The sequence below is a fragment of the Bombyx mandarina genome, chromosome 04, assembly GCF_030267445.1.
Source record: "Bombyx mandarina strain Sakado chromosome 04, ASM3026744v2".
Taxonomy (NCBI): Eukaryota; Metazoa; Arthropoda; class Insecta; order Lepidoptera; family Bombycidae; genus Bombyx; species Bombyx mandarina.
This window is the reverse complement of record NC_143211.1, coordinates 462,447-477,519: the sequence shown is the minus strand read 5'-3', so window position 1 is coordinate 477,519 and position 15,073 is coordinate 462,447. Positions and strand designations below refer to the sequence as shown.

The window sequence follows — 15,073 nt, the reverse complement described above, 5'->3', positions numbered from 1 at the left end:
AATTTGTAGAAAGATATTTTTTCTATTTTTGTCTATGGTTAAGCGTTCAGAAAATAAACGCTAAGACCTATTTCCGAAAACCTAACAACATTCATTTAAAACAAGTCAAACTATCTTGCTTACTACTACATGTATAAAAAAAACAACATTCGCAATTAATTTAAGTTTGGATTCGAGGCTAAAAACTATGTAGATAGGTATGTAATGGAGATCTATCGTATTTATTTATGTATGTAATGTCAAAATCAGCTGATTTCGTGTTTTGACGTTGACGAAAATATCTGTACTTGTGGTGCTTGTTTAATTCCTATTTCTTGTTTCTAGGGTTGAAAAAAATTGAAAATTTTCGTACATTATTTAAAATTCCAAATATAAATATAGAAATATTGTGTAGCTTTCAAGAACATGTCGCTTAGTTTATTACTTGAGAAATATGATGTATCAACAGAAGAGGGCTTACAAAAAGCGTTAAGCGAAGTTGAAAAAGAAGAAGTAAGTAATTTAGTTTTCAATGAACACTATTCTTGAACGTTTCCATTACAAATGTTATATTCTTCAAAGATTTAACAGAAATGAATAAAGGTAAAGGGTGCTCTTACCAACCGCAAACCGCAATTAAGGCCTTACGCTATTGGTTGATGATCGTACGAGCCTTACTAATTACTTTCATCCAAACAATGAATTAATATCTTACTATTAATACTATCAATATAAATATAGAAGACCAACCCACTGAGTTTCTCGTCGGATCCTCTTCCAATCCAGTGGTAGATTCTGTGAAGAACTCTTCTTACCAGAACCAGTTTTAACAAGCTCTCTCAGGTTGAACCCGTGAGCTTACCTATCAGCCATAGTGCAGCTGGAATATACCATTAGACTACCAATAGTAAGCCAAAAAAAAAGATGAGGGAGAAGAAAGTTGTTTATCATTAACCAACAAATTCACGAACCTTCATACAGTAAAACCCTTTTAATTATCTGGTGAATATTCAAAGATATTAAAATTTTAATTAACTTAATGACAACAACAGTCGGAAGTAGACGAAGCATTATCTGGAGTGCTATCGCGTGCTTGCATCCTAGAAGACAAGCTCCGCACAGCCAGTCAAGCTTACACTAAGCTCAGTGAAGTGAAAGCGGATGCACAAGTCGCTGCAGACATGGTGGACAGAACTGCAGAATTAGCCAGAGACGTCAGTGCTAAAGTCAGACAACTCGATTTGGCTAGAGTAAGACAATCTTAATTTTTTACTTTTAAATTTCAGATTCTGAGACCCTATTCAAATTCGTACGAGAAGTCATCTGTGTGATCTTTGACATTTTCCACATTTATCATTCCTTTTTTTTCATTACCGTACATTTGAAACTGTTAATAACTGTCATAATTTTTTCATACACAAAAAACTTTAAATTGTGTGGTTCTCAATCCAACGAATACCTTTAACTCCAAAATAATCATCTTTCTAGAATATACAGGTCTTGTCATTGTCATTACAGCTTTTCAAAAGTTTTTCCTAGGCAATCATTAGATACTTTTAGAATTAGCTTATATCTAAAGTAGCTTTCAAAATTTCAGATAATACACAAGAGTAAGTAATTACTTGTAGCATTCAAAAGTGTTTTCAAAACACTTTGTCAATAAAATGTGAGATATTTCTAGTAAATAAATACTCTATTCAATTTGACAGTCTAGAGTGGCAGAATGTCAGAGGAGAGTGCATGATCTTATTGATCTGCAGCTGTGCAGCGCAGGAGTTGAAGCTGCCATAAAAGCTAATGATTATGAGACCGGTAAACTTTTCTCTTAGATTTTTTTTTATAAATTACAGATCTGATCGTAATCTTGAGGTTACAATTCTCTTCCTTTTTGTAGGTGCTGGACACGTGTCGAGATTCCTAAGCATGGATCCAGGTTCAGTAGCGGCAGCGCGGGCTCGCGGGGCCGCCGACCCACGGGACGCAATGACGCGCGCCGCCAACACACTCAGAGAACATATCGTTCGTAGGTAAAATACCAATGGTCACTAAAATTTTGTCTAAATCAGACCTCAACAATATGTGGCAGACAATTGGATTAAGTGTGCAGGCAGGACCGCGCATCTTTGCAAAGAGTGAGGGTAGGTCTGGCTGCAGATATATTTTGTTTGGTAGTGATTTTTTTTTATTTTTTTTATTGCCTTTGTAGGCAGACGGGCATACGGCCCACCTGATGGTGAGTGGTTACCGTCGCCCATGGACTTCAGCAATGCCAGGGGCAGAGCCAAGCCGCTGCCTACCGCTTAATACTCTCCATAAGCCTCGTTTGAAGAAGGACATGTCATAGCGCTCGGGAAACACCGTGGAGGGGAGCTCATTCCATAGCCGGATGGTACGTGGCAAAAAAGATCTCTGGAAACGCACTGTGGATGACCGCAGTGGCTCCAGGTAGTACGGATGAACTCTACTCCGGTGGCGGGCGGTGCGATGGTAAAAACGAGATGCCGGTATCATCTCGAACAATTCCTCAGAGCACTCCCCATGGAACATATGGTACAAAATACAGAGGGAACCGAAGTCCCTCCGCAGACCCAGAGGCTCCAAACGATCCGAGAGAATGGGATTATCGACAATCCGAACGGCCCTCCTCTGTATGGAGTCAAATGGAAGAAGCTGGTATTTGGGAGCCCCGGCCCAGAGATGGGAGCAGTACTCCACGCGAGGCCGGACTTGTGCTTTATAAAGCAAAAGCCTTTGTCCAGGCGTGAAGTACCGCTTCGCTCTGTTGAGGACTCCCAGCATTTTGGACGCCAACTTGGCTTTGCCTTCCAAATGACTCCGAAACTGGACATCGCTCGAAATGTCGACCCCAAGTATCCCAATACTCTCGGAAGGTTGCAGGGATACTCCTTGGAATTGCGGCGCCATGACAAAGGGGTCCTTCTTCGCAGTGAACGCGCAAACTGATGTCTTTAACGGGTTGAATTGAACCAAGTTCAATTCACCCCATTCGGAGACTCGCCCCAGAGAGTTCTCCACTTCAGACACAAGTTTTGATCGTCTCTCTTGCACCACGCTCCGAGAGAGACTCTGATGACCGATATATCGCGCATCCCCCGTGCTATCATCTGCATAGCAATGCATGCCATCAATAGACAGCATGTCATTGATATACAGGATGAAAAGCGTGGGGGAGAGCACCGAACCTTGTGGAACGCCAGCGTTAATGGTCATGGTATCAGAACAGTCACCGTCTACAACGACCGTGATGCTCCGCCCATCCAAAAAGCTAGCGATCCACTTGCAGAGACCCTCGGGGATTCCGTAAGATGATAACTTCGATAGAAGTGCCCTATGCCAGACCCTGTCGAAGGCCTTCGCGATATCAAGGCTCACAGCAAGAGCCTCGCCCTTGCTCTCCAAGGCTTCAGCCCACCTGTGAGTAAGGTATACAAGAAGATCGCCAGCTGAGCGACCGTGACGGAAACCGTACTGTCGGTCACTGATCAGCTGGCGATCTTCAAGATACTTCAGGAGTTGTGTATTTATAATTCGCTCCATCACCTTGGAAAGCAAGGAAGTTATCGCGATAGGCCTGTAGCTCGATGGGTCCGACCGGTCACCCTTCTTGGGGATAGGGTGGACGTGGGCGGTCTTCCATGAAGACGGAACCCTCTTAGTGCAATAAGAGAGGCGATACAAACGCGTTAGCGCAGGTGTCAGCTCAGGGGCGCACGTTTTCAAAACCACTGCGGGATGTTGATAGGACAAATTAATCAGCAAGGCTTATGAACTTACGAAGGATGAACGTATTTGTCAGTTTCTGTTATAACAATAAATTTTAAGTAGGACTTGATAAGAGATTTTTAGTCACCCGTATCATACGGGACACGGGCACACGAGATGGTCTAGGTACACCATTACACCACAAACATCTATTGAGAGATAAAGAATGATTCACGCTATACCGTGTCGCGACCGGAAAATGCCGGTAAAGGCTGGAGCACGGCCAAACATTATGGTATACTTTTTGTATGAAGTGATTCATGCCTGACAGTGGCTCGGCCGTGTCCCGGCCGTGCGCCGTCGGGACCCGGCCAAGGCACGGCGTTCAAATGTCGGTGGGTATTGTTTCCCGGCTCCGGCACGGTCCGGCCCCGACACGTTCTAACATGAACATATGCGCTCGGGCGCCCGCAAACCAGTCAACGTCAAATCTTAGTAAGGTGAGCAGCTCAACAGCAAAATGGACATTGAGAAAACTTGCTCTCGTCTTCTATTCATTCTTTGTAAAGTAAAGCAAATTCTCTTTCTGCTTCTCGCTTTCTTCAGATTGGGTGTACACCCCATCTTTTTTTAGTAGTTTCGCTTCGTTTTTCTGATACTTCATCATCGATGGCAATCGAAACAGCTGCCAATTCAAAATGTGAAAATTGCATATTTACTTAAATGTCAAGTCTATCGACAGATGAAATGACTAGCTGACAAAAACTACATAACACAGACACGGCCGTGCAAAGAATACACCCAGACAGCCTGGTGTAATATGAATCGCGACACAGTGTAGCGTGAATCATCCCCAATACTTGACTATTCAATTTCAAAGAATCGAAACTGATGTAAGAATGTTTTACAATTGTTGATGTTACAGGTTTGAAGATGCCGCTCAGAAAAACGATGACGAGAACGTAGACAAGCTTTTCAAGCTGTTTCCTCAGATCGGACGCGCCGAGGAAGGAGTCCGGCTGCTGGCCAAGTACCTGGCCACCAAGGTACTGTCGGCTTAGAACCTGCTTCATTGGTGTTGAACTGCGAGCTACATATTTCATCGAGAATTCAACGTATTCAACTCGCGCAGTAGTAGTGCTCGGTACTGACAGTTCATACCCGATCCTGTGGACCGAATGGTAAACAGTCGACGTTGCCCTAAACACGCCATACGGATCCTCCCGATCCATTAACGGTGCTTTTAGGTACCACAAGCACCGGTCACCGTCCTCGCCGAACCGAATAGTACCGAAAAGTAAATTAACCCATAGACACAGCCCACTGAGTTTCTCGCTGGATCTTCTCAGTGGGTCGCGTTTCCGATCCGGTGGTAGATTCTGCGAAGCACTGCTCTTGCTTGGACCAGTGTTAGCAACACTGGTTTGAGCCCCGTGAGCTCACCCACACGTCAAGAAGAAGCTGAAATAGCCTCTCAAGGCTATCAAGATAGGTAGGAAGAAAACAAAAACTGGCAGTTGGGGGTCGAGATCCGTCGGCTGAGCGTGGTGGCGGAGGGCGAGGGCGCCGTGTTCGCCGACGCCATCACGCGCGTGCTGGAGGCCGCCGCCGCCGCCGCCGCGCGCGCCGCCGCCCTCGCCGCCCTCGCCGCGCCCGGCCTGCTGCCCGCCGCGCTCGCCGCCCTGCAGCCGCAGGTCCGTCTTCACTTCATTATATACACTTTCTATGGTGAAGGGAAAAAATCAAGAAATCGCATGATGACGTGATGCGCACCAAACATGATACTTGTCCTCTCCAAATAATTCACAACTATTTTAAAGCGTGGGTATACTATCTTAATTGATCAATCAAATATTAAAATATCTATGCTAAGAGTGTCCAGCTTTAAGGGGCTTCCGCCTATATACAAGTTGACCTTCAATAGGTACCTACATCAAATAAAAAAATGGCACTAATATCAACAATGTAGATCACGTTAAAAATTTTAGTCGTAATTACCTATAAGTTCATACAAAAACGAATAATTGTTGCAACTGTACGATGACAACCCTGAACTTATATACAGCAAAAGTACCGTGAGGGCGTTTATTCAGGTGTAATGCATCAGAACAAGGTAGATAATAACAAATTCCTTCAACTCTTTTCAAACAATGAATACGACAAAAACGCAACCTTATCACTACGTACTACGGCTCATTAATCTCTGCAAATTTCAACCTTATTACGGCAAACTAGCCCACTGAGTTTCTCGCCGGATCTTCTCAATGGATCGCGAATCCGTTTTGGTGGTAGATTCTGTAAAGCACTGCGTTTATTAGGGTTAGTGTTAGCAAATCCGTCAGGTTAGAGTCCCGTGAACTCAACTACTCGCTCGGTGAAGGTGGCATAACCCGTCGAGGCTACCAGCACGGGTAGAAAAAAATGTATTGAGAGTTGCATGTGGTGCGCACCGGCGCGAGTGGGACCGAGCGCGGGGAACTAACACTGCAAACAACACTAGCGGACTAATGTATGGAGATAATTGGCGATATATTCACTTAACTTAAACTTACTAACTTAATGTAGACTCCCAACATCTGCGAACCGTCCAGTCCTACAAACCCCGCGCGCCCCCTAGGTGCGGGGACTTCGTAGGAGCTGAAAAAAAGGTGCCATATCGCGTATTTAACCGAGAGCCATTGAGATGAATGTAGTGAGTGCAGAGTGCGCGTGTGCGCGTGTGCGGCAGGTGTGCGCGGGCGTGCGGCGCGTGAGCGGAGCGCTGCTGCGGGCGGCCGCGCGCCCCGCCTCCGCGCTGCAGGCCGAGCCCGCGCTGGCCGAGCTGGCTCTCGCACACTCCACCATACAGCTCTACTTCGCGTTCCTTACTAGGAGGACTCAGGTACCCCGATCAACAACCCATCCCTCTTTGATCTCCACGAGAGTCCCATCCTCGCGGAGACACCACAACGTGTCGCCGCCCGCCTCAACACATGTGATCAAAGCCTCAGTGGTACAATAATGCCGTCCTCCCGCCCCTCGGCTCTAGTATGTCTTCCTCGCTTCAACTTCCTCAATGCTGTGGTCACGACTCTTGTCACCACCTCCTCGCAACAAGAGATTGCTGTGGACCACTCGACGCCATTTGTTCCTATGTGCCGCCAAGTGTAGAGCATGGTGAACTATGGTGTGGAGACTAGTACGGATCAGTTCAGTCCAACGTGACGGACTTTTACCTCATGGTCTTTTATTATCTATTTTGCCAGTGACCGTGACCTTCTCCAAGTTGCCGTCGTCCTTTCTGATATTGTGGTCAAAGTATTCCAAAACTCTACCCAAGCAGATGGTAGAAAGCTATAACTGTATATATCTTGAGTTCTAGCATTATTGGCTCTAGTCTAACAATGTATAATTAATGTAACTAAGTACAATATATATTGAAATTGTAAATAATTATAATCATTTGCAGCAAGCCAGTTATTGATACGCAATTTCTGCGAAGTTTCAAATTATAACAATATCTTGTACTCTCTCAGAAAGATTGGCCGTGTTCATAATAAAATAACTCGTCAAACGACATTAGAGTTTGGTTACTTTAAAATGTATCTCAAACAAGGCGGACGCCGCTTCCCTTCCCGAGGCTGCCAAGCAAGCGGCGCTGGATGCCGTGGAGAAACTGATAGCGGAGTGCGACCTCACGCGGACCGCACAGGACATCCTGGGGCACTACCTCGAACTCGAGAAGTACTCTTATGTCTTTTGGCCTAGTATTTTAGTACTTAATTTAATAATTGATTCATTACTTATAATCGTATTAGTAATATTAATTTTGTGGTCGTGTGCTTGAGATGGTAATAAAAAAAACAAAAGCTTCAATTGAAATCAAATCAAAATAAGTAAGGATTTAAAAGGTGACATTGTTAAACCGGTATTAGCGTAACTTGTCCGAGACACTGCCTATGGCCTAACCATTCGGCTATGATAACTCTAGCTAATGCTAATAACTGTATAATTTCCCCTGCATGAACTTCTAGGTTCTTCCTAGAAGAAAGCGTGAACAAGGCTCTGAAGATGGCCACTCCACAGCCCGGAAGCACCACGTCCAGTTTGGTCGACGATGTGTTTTTCATCGCCAGAAAAGTTATAAGGTATGGACTTTAGTTCCAAATCCGCGTTGCACGAACGGCTCAGCTGAGAGCACTAGTTGGATGTGGCCCTTCATGCTAAAGATTCACATCCGTGTGCAGACGCAGCATCAGCACCGGCAGCGTGGAGGGCGCGTGCGTGGTGCTGAACGAGGTGAGCGCGGTGCTGGAGCGCGACGTGACGGCGGTGCTGCGGCGCCGGCTGCGGGCCGCGCCCCCCGACCCCCTGCCGCTGCCCGCGCCGCCCGCGCCCCGCGCGCCCCGCCTCGCGCTCGACCTCACGGCGCTCGACCTCACGGCCGACCTGGCGCACGCGCTCAACAAGGACGTCGAGGCGCAGCGCCTGCTGTTCCTCGTGAGTGCGCCACACCTACACGCTGCTTCGGACATGCCTACTTCTCTATGCGGTTTCAAATACTTGCAAACGTACACACACTAAAATAGTGCACGAAATATATTGCAATGCAATTTTAATGTGAAGCTTTTAAAGTTCATATACGAACCCGGTGGCTGAAGAGTTGAAGGAGTAGCACCATACTGATACTTCACCGAAATAATATACCAGATCCGACAACTCAAATTAATTGAAATTCTTAATAAAATTTCCCTTCAGTTGAAATCTATCTAATAAAACTGTAGGCTATAAAGCGCGGCGAAGCGACCCGCGGGCGCTCGAACACCAGGAGCAGGAGCCCCCGGTGTCGGTCGCACTCACGTGCAGCTTCTGGGAGGCGATTTACCGTCCATTCTATATTTAGAGATTATCTAAGTCCATGGACATCGTGATATAAGACAAAGTCGAGGCTTAGAATGTATCTACAGCGCCTACCCTTCCTGCCGAACTCACGCGTGACTGCTTCAAGGCAGGAAGTGATTAAATTAAGTAATAGTATGTAAGTACTTAATTGTTGATTACATGATATTAAAACTTTATTGTCCAAGTATTTCATGAACATGATATGGCATTTCGATTTTAATCCCGACATACCAGGAGTATTTGACATTCGACAACCAATGTAGCGAGTACAGACAAACATGTAAGATTGAAAATAAGAACGTGCGCTGTAAGCTCGTAATGGGTTCGGGGCGCTGACTTTCCATACTTACAACTAGTCTGTGCACATTCCGCGCGCCGGTCATAGTACGAGTACAGAGTGGGTCGGCAGGCGCACCTGGCGGAGGCGGAGGCGGGCGCGGAGTGGGCGGCGCGCCTGGCGGAGGAGGCGGTGCGGGGCGCGGGCGGCGCGGCGCGGGGGCCCACCGACACGCACAAGGTGTGTACGGAGCCGCCAGACTTCGCACTCTGCTCACCACTAAATTTAACAAGTTTTTTCTCTGCACTAAGTTATTGGGAGACTCATCCGCTGAATACTGGTTACTGACCCAGAGATAAGGAAATCACAATTCCTTCAATCCTTCAAACTGGAACGATTGACTGCCTCGTCGATGACACCGGGCGGAGTGGCAGTCCCTACTCTGGCGATTTACAAGTCACCCTACTATGAGGATTTACGTGTTTGTAAATTAATAAATTTGCATATAGGGTTAATTTTTCAAAGTAATTCCATGACGGTAGAAGTAATGAATGAGAGCGCGGGTGGGTGGGTCAGGTGGAGTCGTGCGCGGCGGGGCTGGGCGCGGCGGCGGCGGCGCTGGCGCTGGCGGCGGAGCAGGGCGTGGCGGCGGTGCGCGCGGGGCTGGCGCCGCGGCTGGCGCTGTGGGCCGACGCGCTGGTGCAGCCCGCGCCGCTCGCCGGTACGCGCGCACACCTCACTGCCTTCAATGCTTCAATTTATACTTCATTTTTCTTTATATTTTATTTCTTTTTTTTTATTGCACACGTGGGTGCACGAGCTCACAGCCCATATGGTGTTAAGTGGTTATCGGAGCCCATAGTTATCTACAACGTGCCGTCATCTACTTTGACATATGAGTTCTAAGGTCTCAATATAGTTTCATTTGAAAGACACAACATAACTGGTAAAGAAAAATAAAAAAATAACACAAAAACCGGATCTGCGTAGACATATAAGTTTAACCGTACATACATACATACAAACGCACATATGTATTTATGTTAACGAATAACAATGGAGTAAAGGACAATGCCCAAAAGTGGGCCAACTTTGTGTCAAAACTATTTGTACTTGAAAAACTATGCTTTATTTTTTCACGTTGTTTAGTTTATGTATCAACATTTCTTACACGCTGGCATTGTTCTACAAAAAAATAAACTACTTATTTGATTACATCCGAAAACTGAGTACTTTAGTTTTTAAATTCGCCAATAGGCAGACAAAGGTCTTAGCCCATACAGCCTTATAGTAAACCTAAATGCTGCCAAACGAAAGAGTTGTCTGTAACTTGAACAACAAATTTAAAAAAATAGCTAATGGTATAACCACTCACAGACTTTTTTAGTTTATTTTTGTTCAATTCAATATTTATAATATTGTAATAATAATTATTAGTTAAAACCATGAATTATCTCATATTTTTAGACATCAATGATTCCATTTTTAAAATATCCAATGGCTCACCATTATTTATTCTTATTATCTATGGTCAGAGTTTTGGCTACAACCCGAGTGAAGCGTCACTTGAAGTTTTATTTTAATGTTTTTTTAATAGTTTATTGTGATGTATAATATACAAATTGGGTGTTGTTTTGTGTATTAAACGTCAATAATCGTTGTTCACGATTATCGAGGCATTGGAATAAAACTGTGACTAACATAGCAGTGACTGGTTTTTTTTTTTTTTCAAGATAAAAGGTCTGCGGAAACTCACGCTCAGTCAATGTGGTATTCGTCGAGTTGACGTCAAAACTCCCAAAAAGCAATAAAAAGAGATACACCGGCTTTTATTGACATGAAAATAATATAACTACGACAGACTAGGCTGTATAGGCTACGCTCTTTGCCTGCTTATTGGCGAATTTAAAAACAACAACAACAATATCATTGCCGGCTTCCGGATTTTCATTTCCGAAAGAAGGGTCAATGAAGTCCATTCTCAGAAACCACCTTCATTTTATTATCATTATGAGGATATAATAATAATGAAATGTACATAAGGGCTTATTTCTAGCAACATTAACCACAATAAACTTATTTAACACTGTAACTAATTATGAGAGCCTTCGATCAACAATAGTAACTAGATAAAGGGACACGTACAAAATCGAAGCAAAAACTGTCCGCGTGAATATACACATACATAGCAGCTACGTTGGTTTACAACAAACCTAGAAAAAAGTTTTGAAACAGTTTTAAGTTCAAACTAATTACAACTATGCCACCTAGTAATAAAGTTCCAAATCTCCAAAACATTATCTAATACTTACGATCATTCGTCACAAAGCAATAAATTACTCCTGTCACTTACAAACGAAAAGGCATATGTTAAACAACCTTTAATGTTAAATGAACCTTATCACCCAACAAATAAAGTAATTTTTTCCGTTATAGCTTTGAGAACTAACATCGTTTTGTTTTATTTATTTTTGCTTGAAATTTCAATTTCTATTTACTACAGGAGGTAACGGAGTCGCGTTGAACACTAAAATAATTTATTATATGAATAAAAGTAAGTTTTTTTTTATTGCTTATATGGATGGACGAGCTAACAGCCCACCTGGTGTTAAGTGGTTACTGGAGCCCATAGACATCTACAACGTAAATGCGCCACTCACCTCGAGATATAAGTTCTAAGATCTCAGTATAGTTACAACGGCTACCCCACCATTCGAACCGAAACGCATTACTGCTTCACGGCGGAAATAGGCGGGGTGGTGGTACCTACCCGTGCGGACTCCCAAGAGGTCCTACCACCAGTGAAAAAGGTGTTTAGTTGTTTGCTTTTTATGTTTTGAGGATTTATGTTTGTTGGTATCTATACATTACTTATTATTTTATTAGCGTTACGTTTTGTGTAATAGATATTTTTATAGTATATTTTTATGTTTTCGCGACTAGTACATATGATAAAACAACGTTTAAACGGTTTTAAGCGCGATGTTTTTATTACAATGCTTCGGCCACGTTTCAGTAGCCGTGAACACGGAAGGCAAAGATGTCCAGTGTCAATGAGTGGAGTTCTTAGCTGGCTTATAAAAGTAATCTCTTCTTTCTCTGGCGACAATCGAGATCCATTCTGCACACGTGATTGCTAGGAAAGGTAAAATAAAAAAGGAAAGCTAAGTATCCAATGAGAATCCAACAAACAGACACAAAAGCAGAATTAACCAATTTTAACTAACCAATTTTGAAGTACTGCTAACAAATTTTTAAAAATTATTACAACACAAATCTACTCCATGCATTTACTTTTCTGTTAAACAAAAATTTTGTCCAAGTGTTGGCGAGCCTTGGCCAACATTTGTAGCGGTTCTTAAAAATCGGTAATTTTGTTTAAAATTTAATATTATTTATTAGTTTAAAGCTTAAAATATAACGTATACTTCATGTACTTACCGAAAGTAAGATACTCCGGCCGTTAAATTGCTTTTTCGGGCATTTTTTGCAATTTTTGAATACACACTGCGGCATTGTGAGACGGGTTGACATTGGCTGTGTCTGGAGTGAACTAAACAAAATAAGAGCTCACATTTCAAGTGCGCTGTTATTTAACGAGACGGATTTTTGCGCCGACCCGAAATCTAGTTACTATTGTTGATCGAAGATGAGAGCGATTATTTATTTCAAAGAAAACAATTAACAACTTAATTTGAGCTGCAGAAAAAAACAGATTTCTCTTAAACCTGGGTGAAAATATAAAATCGTTTTCTGAATATGAAACGATATTTCTTTATCTATCAAATTAAGTTAAAACCATCATAACACGACAACTTTTTTTAGGGGCCCAAATGCCCAAAGAAAATGGGCATTGTCCTTTTCTGACTTAACTTTAAACAAATAGACAATTTACAAACGAATATTAGTGTCGCTTATTTCATTTACGTATGAAATTTAATTTAGTACGACACGTAGTGTTACTGTTGGCTCGGGTCTGGCGGACGACTCGCTGCAGTCCTCAACTACAACAGTAGAAGCAGACGCTCGTCCGTCCAGACGCACCGCAATGGACATTAACACTAATCATACCAACACTTACTGGTACTTATTTGTACCATAGCGGGTAGATAACGGTATACGAAACGGCATGCTCAAAATAAACAAAACCACAACAAAAAATAATAATATAATAACTATAGATTAATTGGTAAGAAAAAGTCATGAAGTCAAATTTGCAAAATCAATAAGATGATACGTGCATTTTCAATGCAAAAGTTCAAAATGGGTCATTTGACTCGTTATGGTATGTTTAGTTAATACCCACTGGATCGTTTTAGATTAAATTGAAATGTGATATTGTCAGAAGAGTTAGAGGATGATGCGGACGCGTTCCCGCAAGCCCTGGAACAGTTCTCGGAGTGCGCTCGCCAGCACCTGCCGCAGCACACGGTGGACGCGCTGCTGCTGGCCGTCGTCACGGACGTGGCCACGCGGGCCGAGGCGCGCATCCTGCACCACCACTACGACAGGGTCAGTCGCTAATAACTACTTAGTTTACTGGAAACAACATGTCGATGACGTATCACACCGAAAAAAAATCTGATCTTCTTTCCATACACCTATTCGCTGGAAGCCTAAGGAACTATTCCAACTACGCTGAGACTGGTAGATGAGCTCACGGACTTCACCTAAAAGAACGTGCCAACACTAGTCCTAGCAAGAGCAGAATTTACTACCGGATCGGTATCGCAACCCATTGAGAAGATCCGGCGAGAAATTAAGTAAGCCGTGTCTATGTGTTAGTTCGCTCGTCGAATTCGACGAGGGCGGTGGCCGGTGCTTGAGGATTCTAAAAGCACCGAGGGTGAATCTGGGGAATTCGACAAGACATGTTTCAATGTTGTGTTGCCACGATAAGAGGGTTTTCGTGTCGCGTCGCTTTGTCGAAACAACTAAACCTGAATAACACCCTCTAACTCCAAACAAATAATTTTACCATCATCATGAAACATGATCGCCGCGGCCCCCGTTGCAAGGGCGGCGGTGTAGGTGCGAGTGTGCGCAGGAGGGCGGGCTGGCGGCGGAGCGGCGGTGCCGGCGCGCGGCGGGGCGGGCGGGCGGCGGCGGCGCGAGGGAGCGCGCGGCGCGGCTGGCGCAGGCGGCGTCGCTGCTGGCGCTGGAGCGGCCGCAGCATGCCGCGGACGTGCTGCGGCCGCCGCGCCTGCCGCCCGCGCGCGTGCGGGACATCCTCGCCCGGAGGTGCGCACCCTATTCAACTGTAACGCTACGTCTTCAGTAGTACTATATAAAACCAAGAAATACTAAGTTGGTATTTTAGCAAAGTCTATAATCATCAATTAACTATTCTGTATTCATTATAAAATATACTACTAACATCACTTTATAGCCCGTGTAACAGTTACACGTGTACTAGTAATCCCAGTCTCTCTGCGCAGTGACTGTGGCAAATTCTTCTTCTAGGTATTTCTATTCTAATTCTCTTAAAACTATTCTACTAGAAGTATTCACGCGCTATCTGTTAGATACATATTCAATCCGAAATTAAACTATTGAGCCGATAAGCTAACTGGCGTCGCCATCTATTAAGAACTCAAAGATATAATAATTGTGCCATATATTAAACAAATAATCTGCACTTTTTTTATCATAGATAAAAATCTCCCTTAGTATCTCTCAAGTCGGACTCGGCTGCCAACTGTGTGCGAAGTTTCATTAGGATCGTTATAATAGTTCAGAAGATCATTGCGGACAAACAACGCGCACGAAATATTTACATACAAAGATTTTTTTCTTACAAAAAAACACGAGAGTGACGTAACAAAGTGGTGACGTCACGAAGTTATTAATTCAGTAGAGTGAACACGACAGCCTATAGCCCGGAGGGGTGCGGCCGCGTGTCGTGTGATGACCTACCATCACGTTGCAGGACGGACTTCAAGATAGAAGACATCAAGAAGTTGAAGCTGTAGGACACGCCGTGACGTCACACGGTGCCGCCCGGCGCGCGCCCTCTAACGCATTTACTATACTTTACATTTTACCTTTCCATATTTTATTAAAAATAAATATCTAAATTATACTTTTCTTTGATTTTCATATATTCCGCTACTAAAGTTTAAACTACCAGAAGCTACCATCATCATCATCATCTTAGGCCTTACAGCTAAGTCTGAGTATCGGTTTAACAGCACAACGGCTGCCCCACCCTTC

The 15,073-nt window shown here is 43.9% G+C and overlaps 1 protein-coding gene across 1 annotated transcript; it reads left to right on the top strand.

Moving 5' to 3' along the window:
• Positions 1-265: 265 nt before the first annotated feature.
• Cog4 (conserved oligomeric Golgi complex subunit 4) lies at positions 266-14,942 on the top strand. Its single transcript, XM_028183094.2, has 15 exons — positions 266-492; positions 1,032-1,229; positions 1,689-1,791; positions 1,874-2,006; positions 4,628-4,748; positions 5,220-5,396; positions 6,431-6,583; positions 7,298-7,425; positions 7,716-7,829; positions 7,929-8,181; positions 8,993-9,100; positions 9,437-9,581; positions 13,206-13,372; positions 13,908-14,101; positions 14,790-14,942. Exons 1-15 carry the CDS (start codon positions 406-408, stop codon positions 14,830-14,832), a joined length of 2,124 nt encoding a protein of 707 aa, XP_028038895.2. The 5' UTR covers positions 266-405; the 3' UTR covers positions 14,833-14,942.
• The last annotated feature ends 131 nt before the right edge of the window (positions 14,943-15,073 follow it).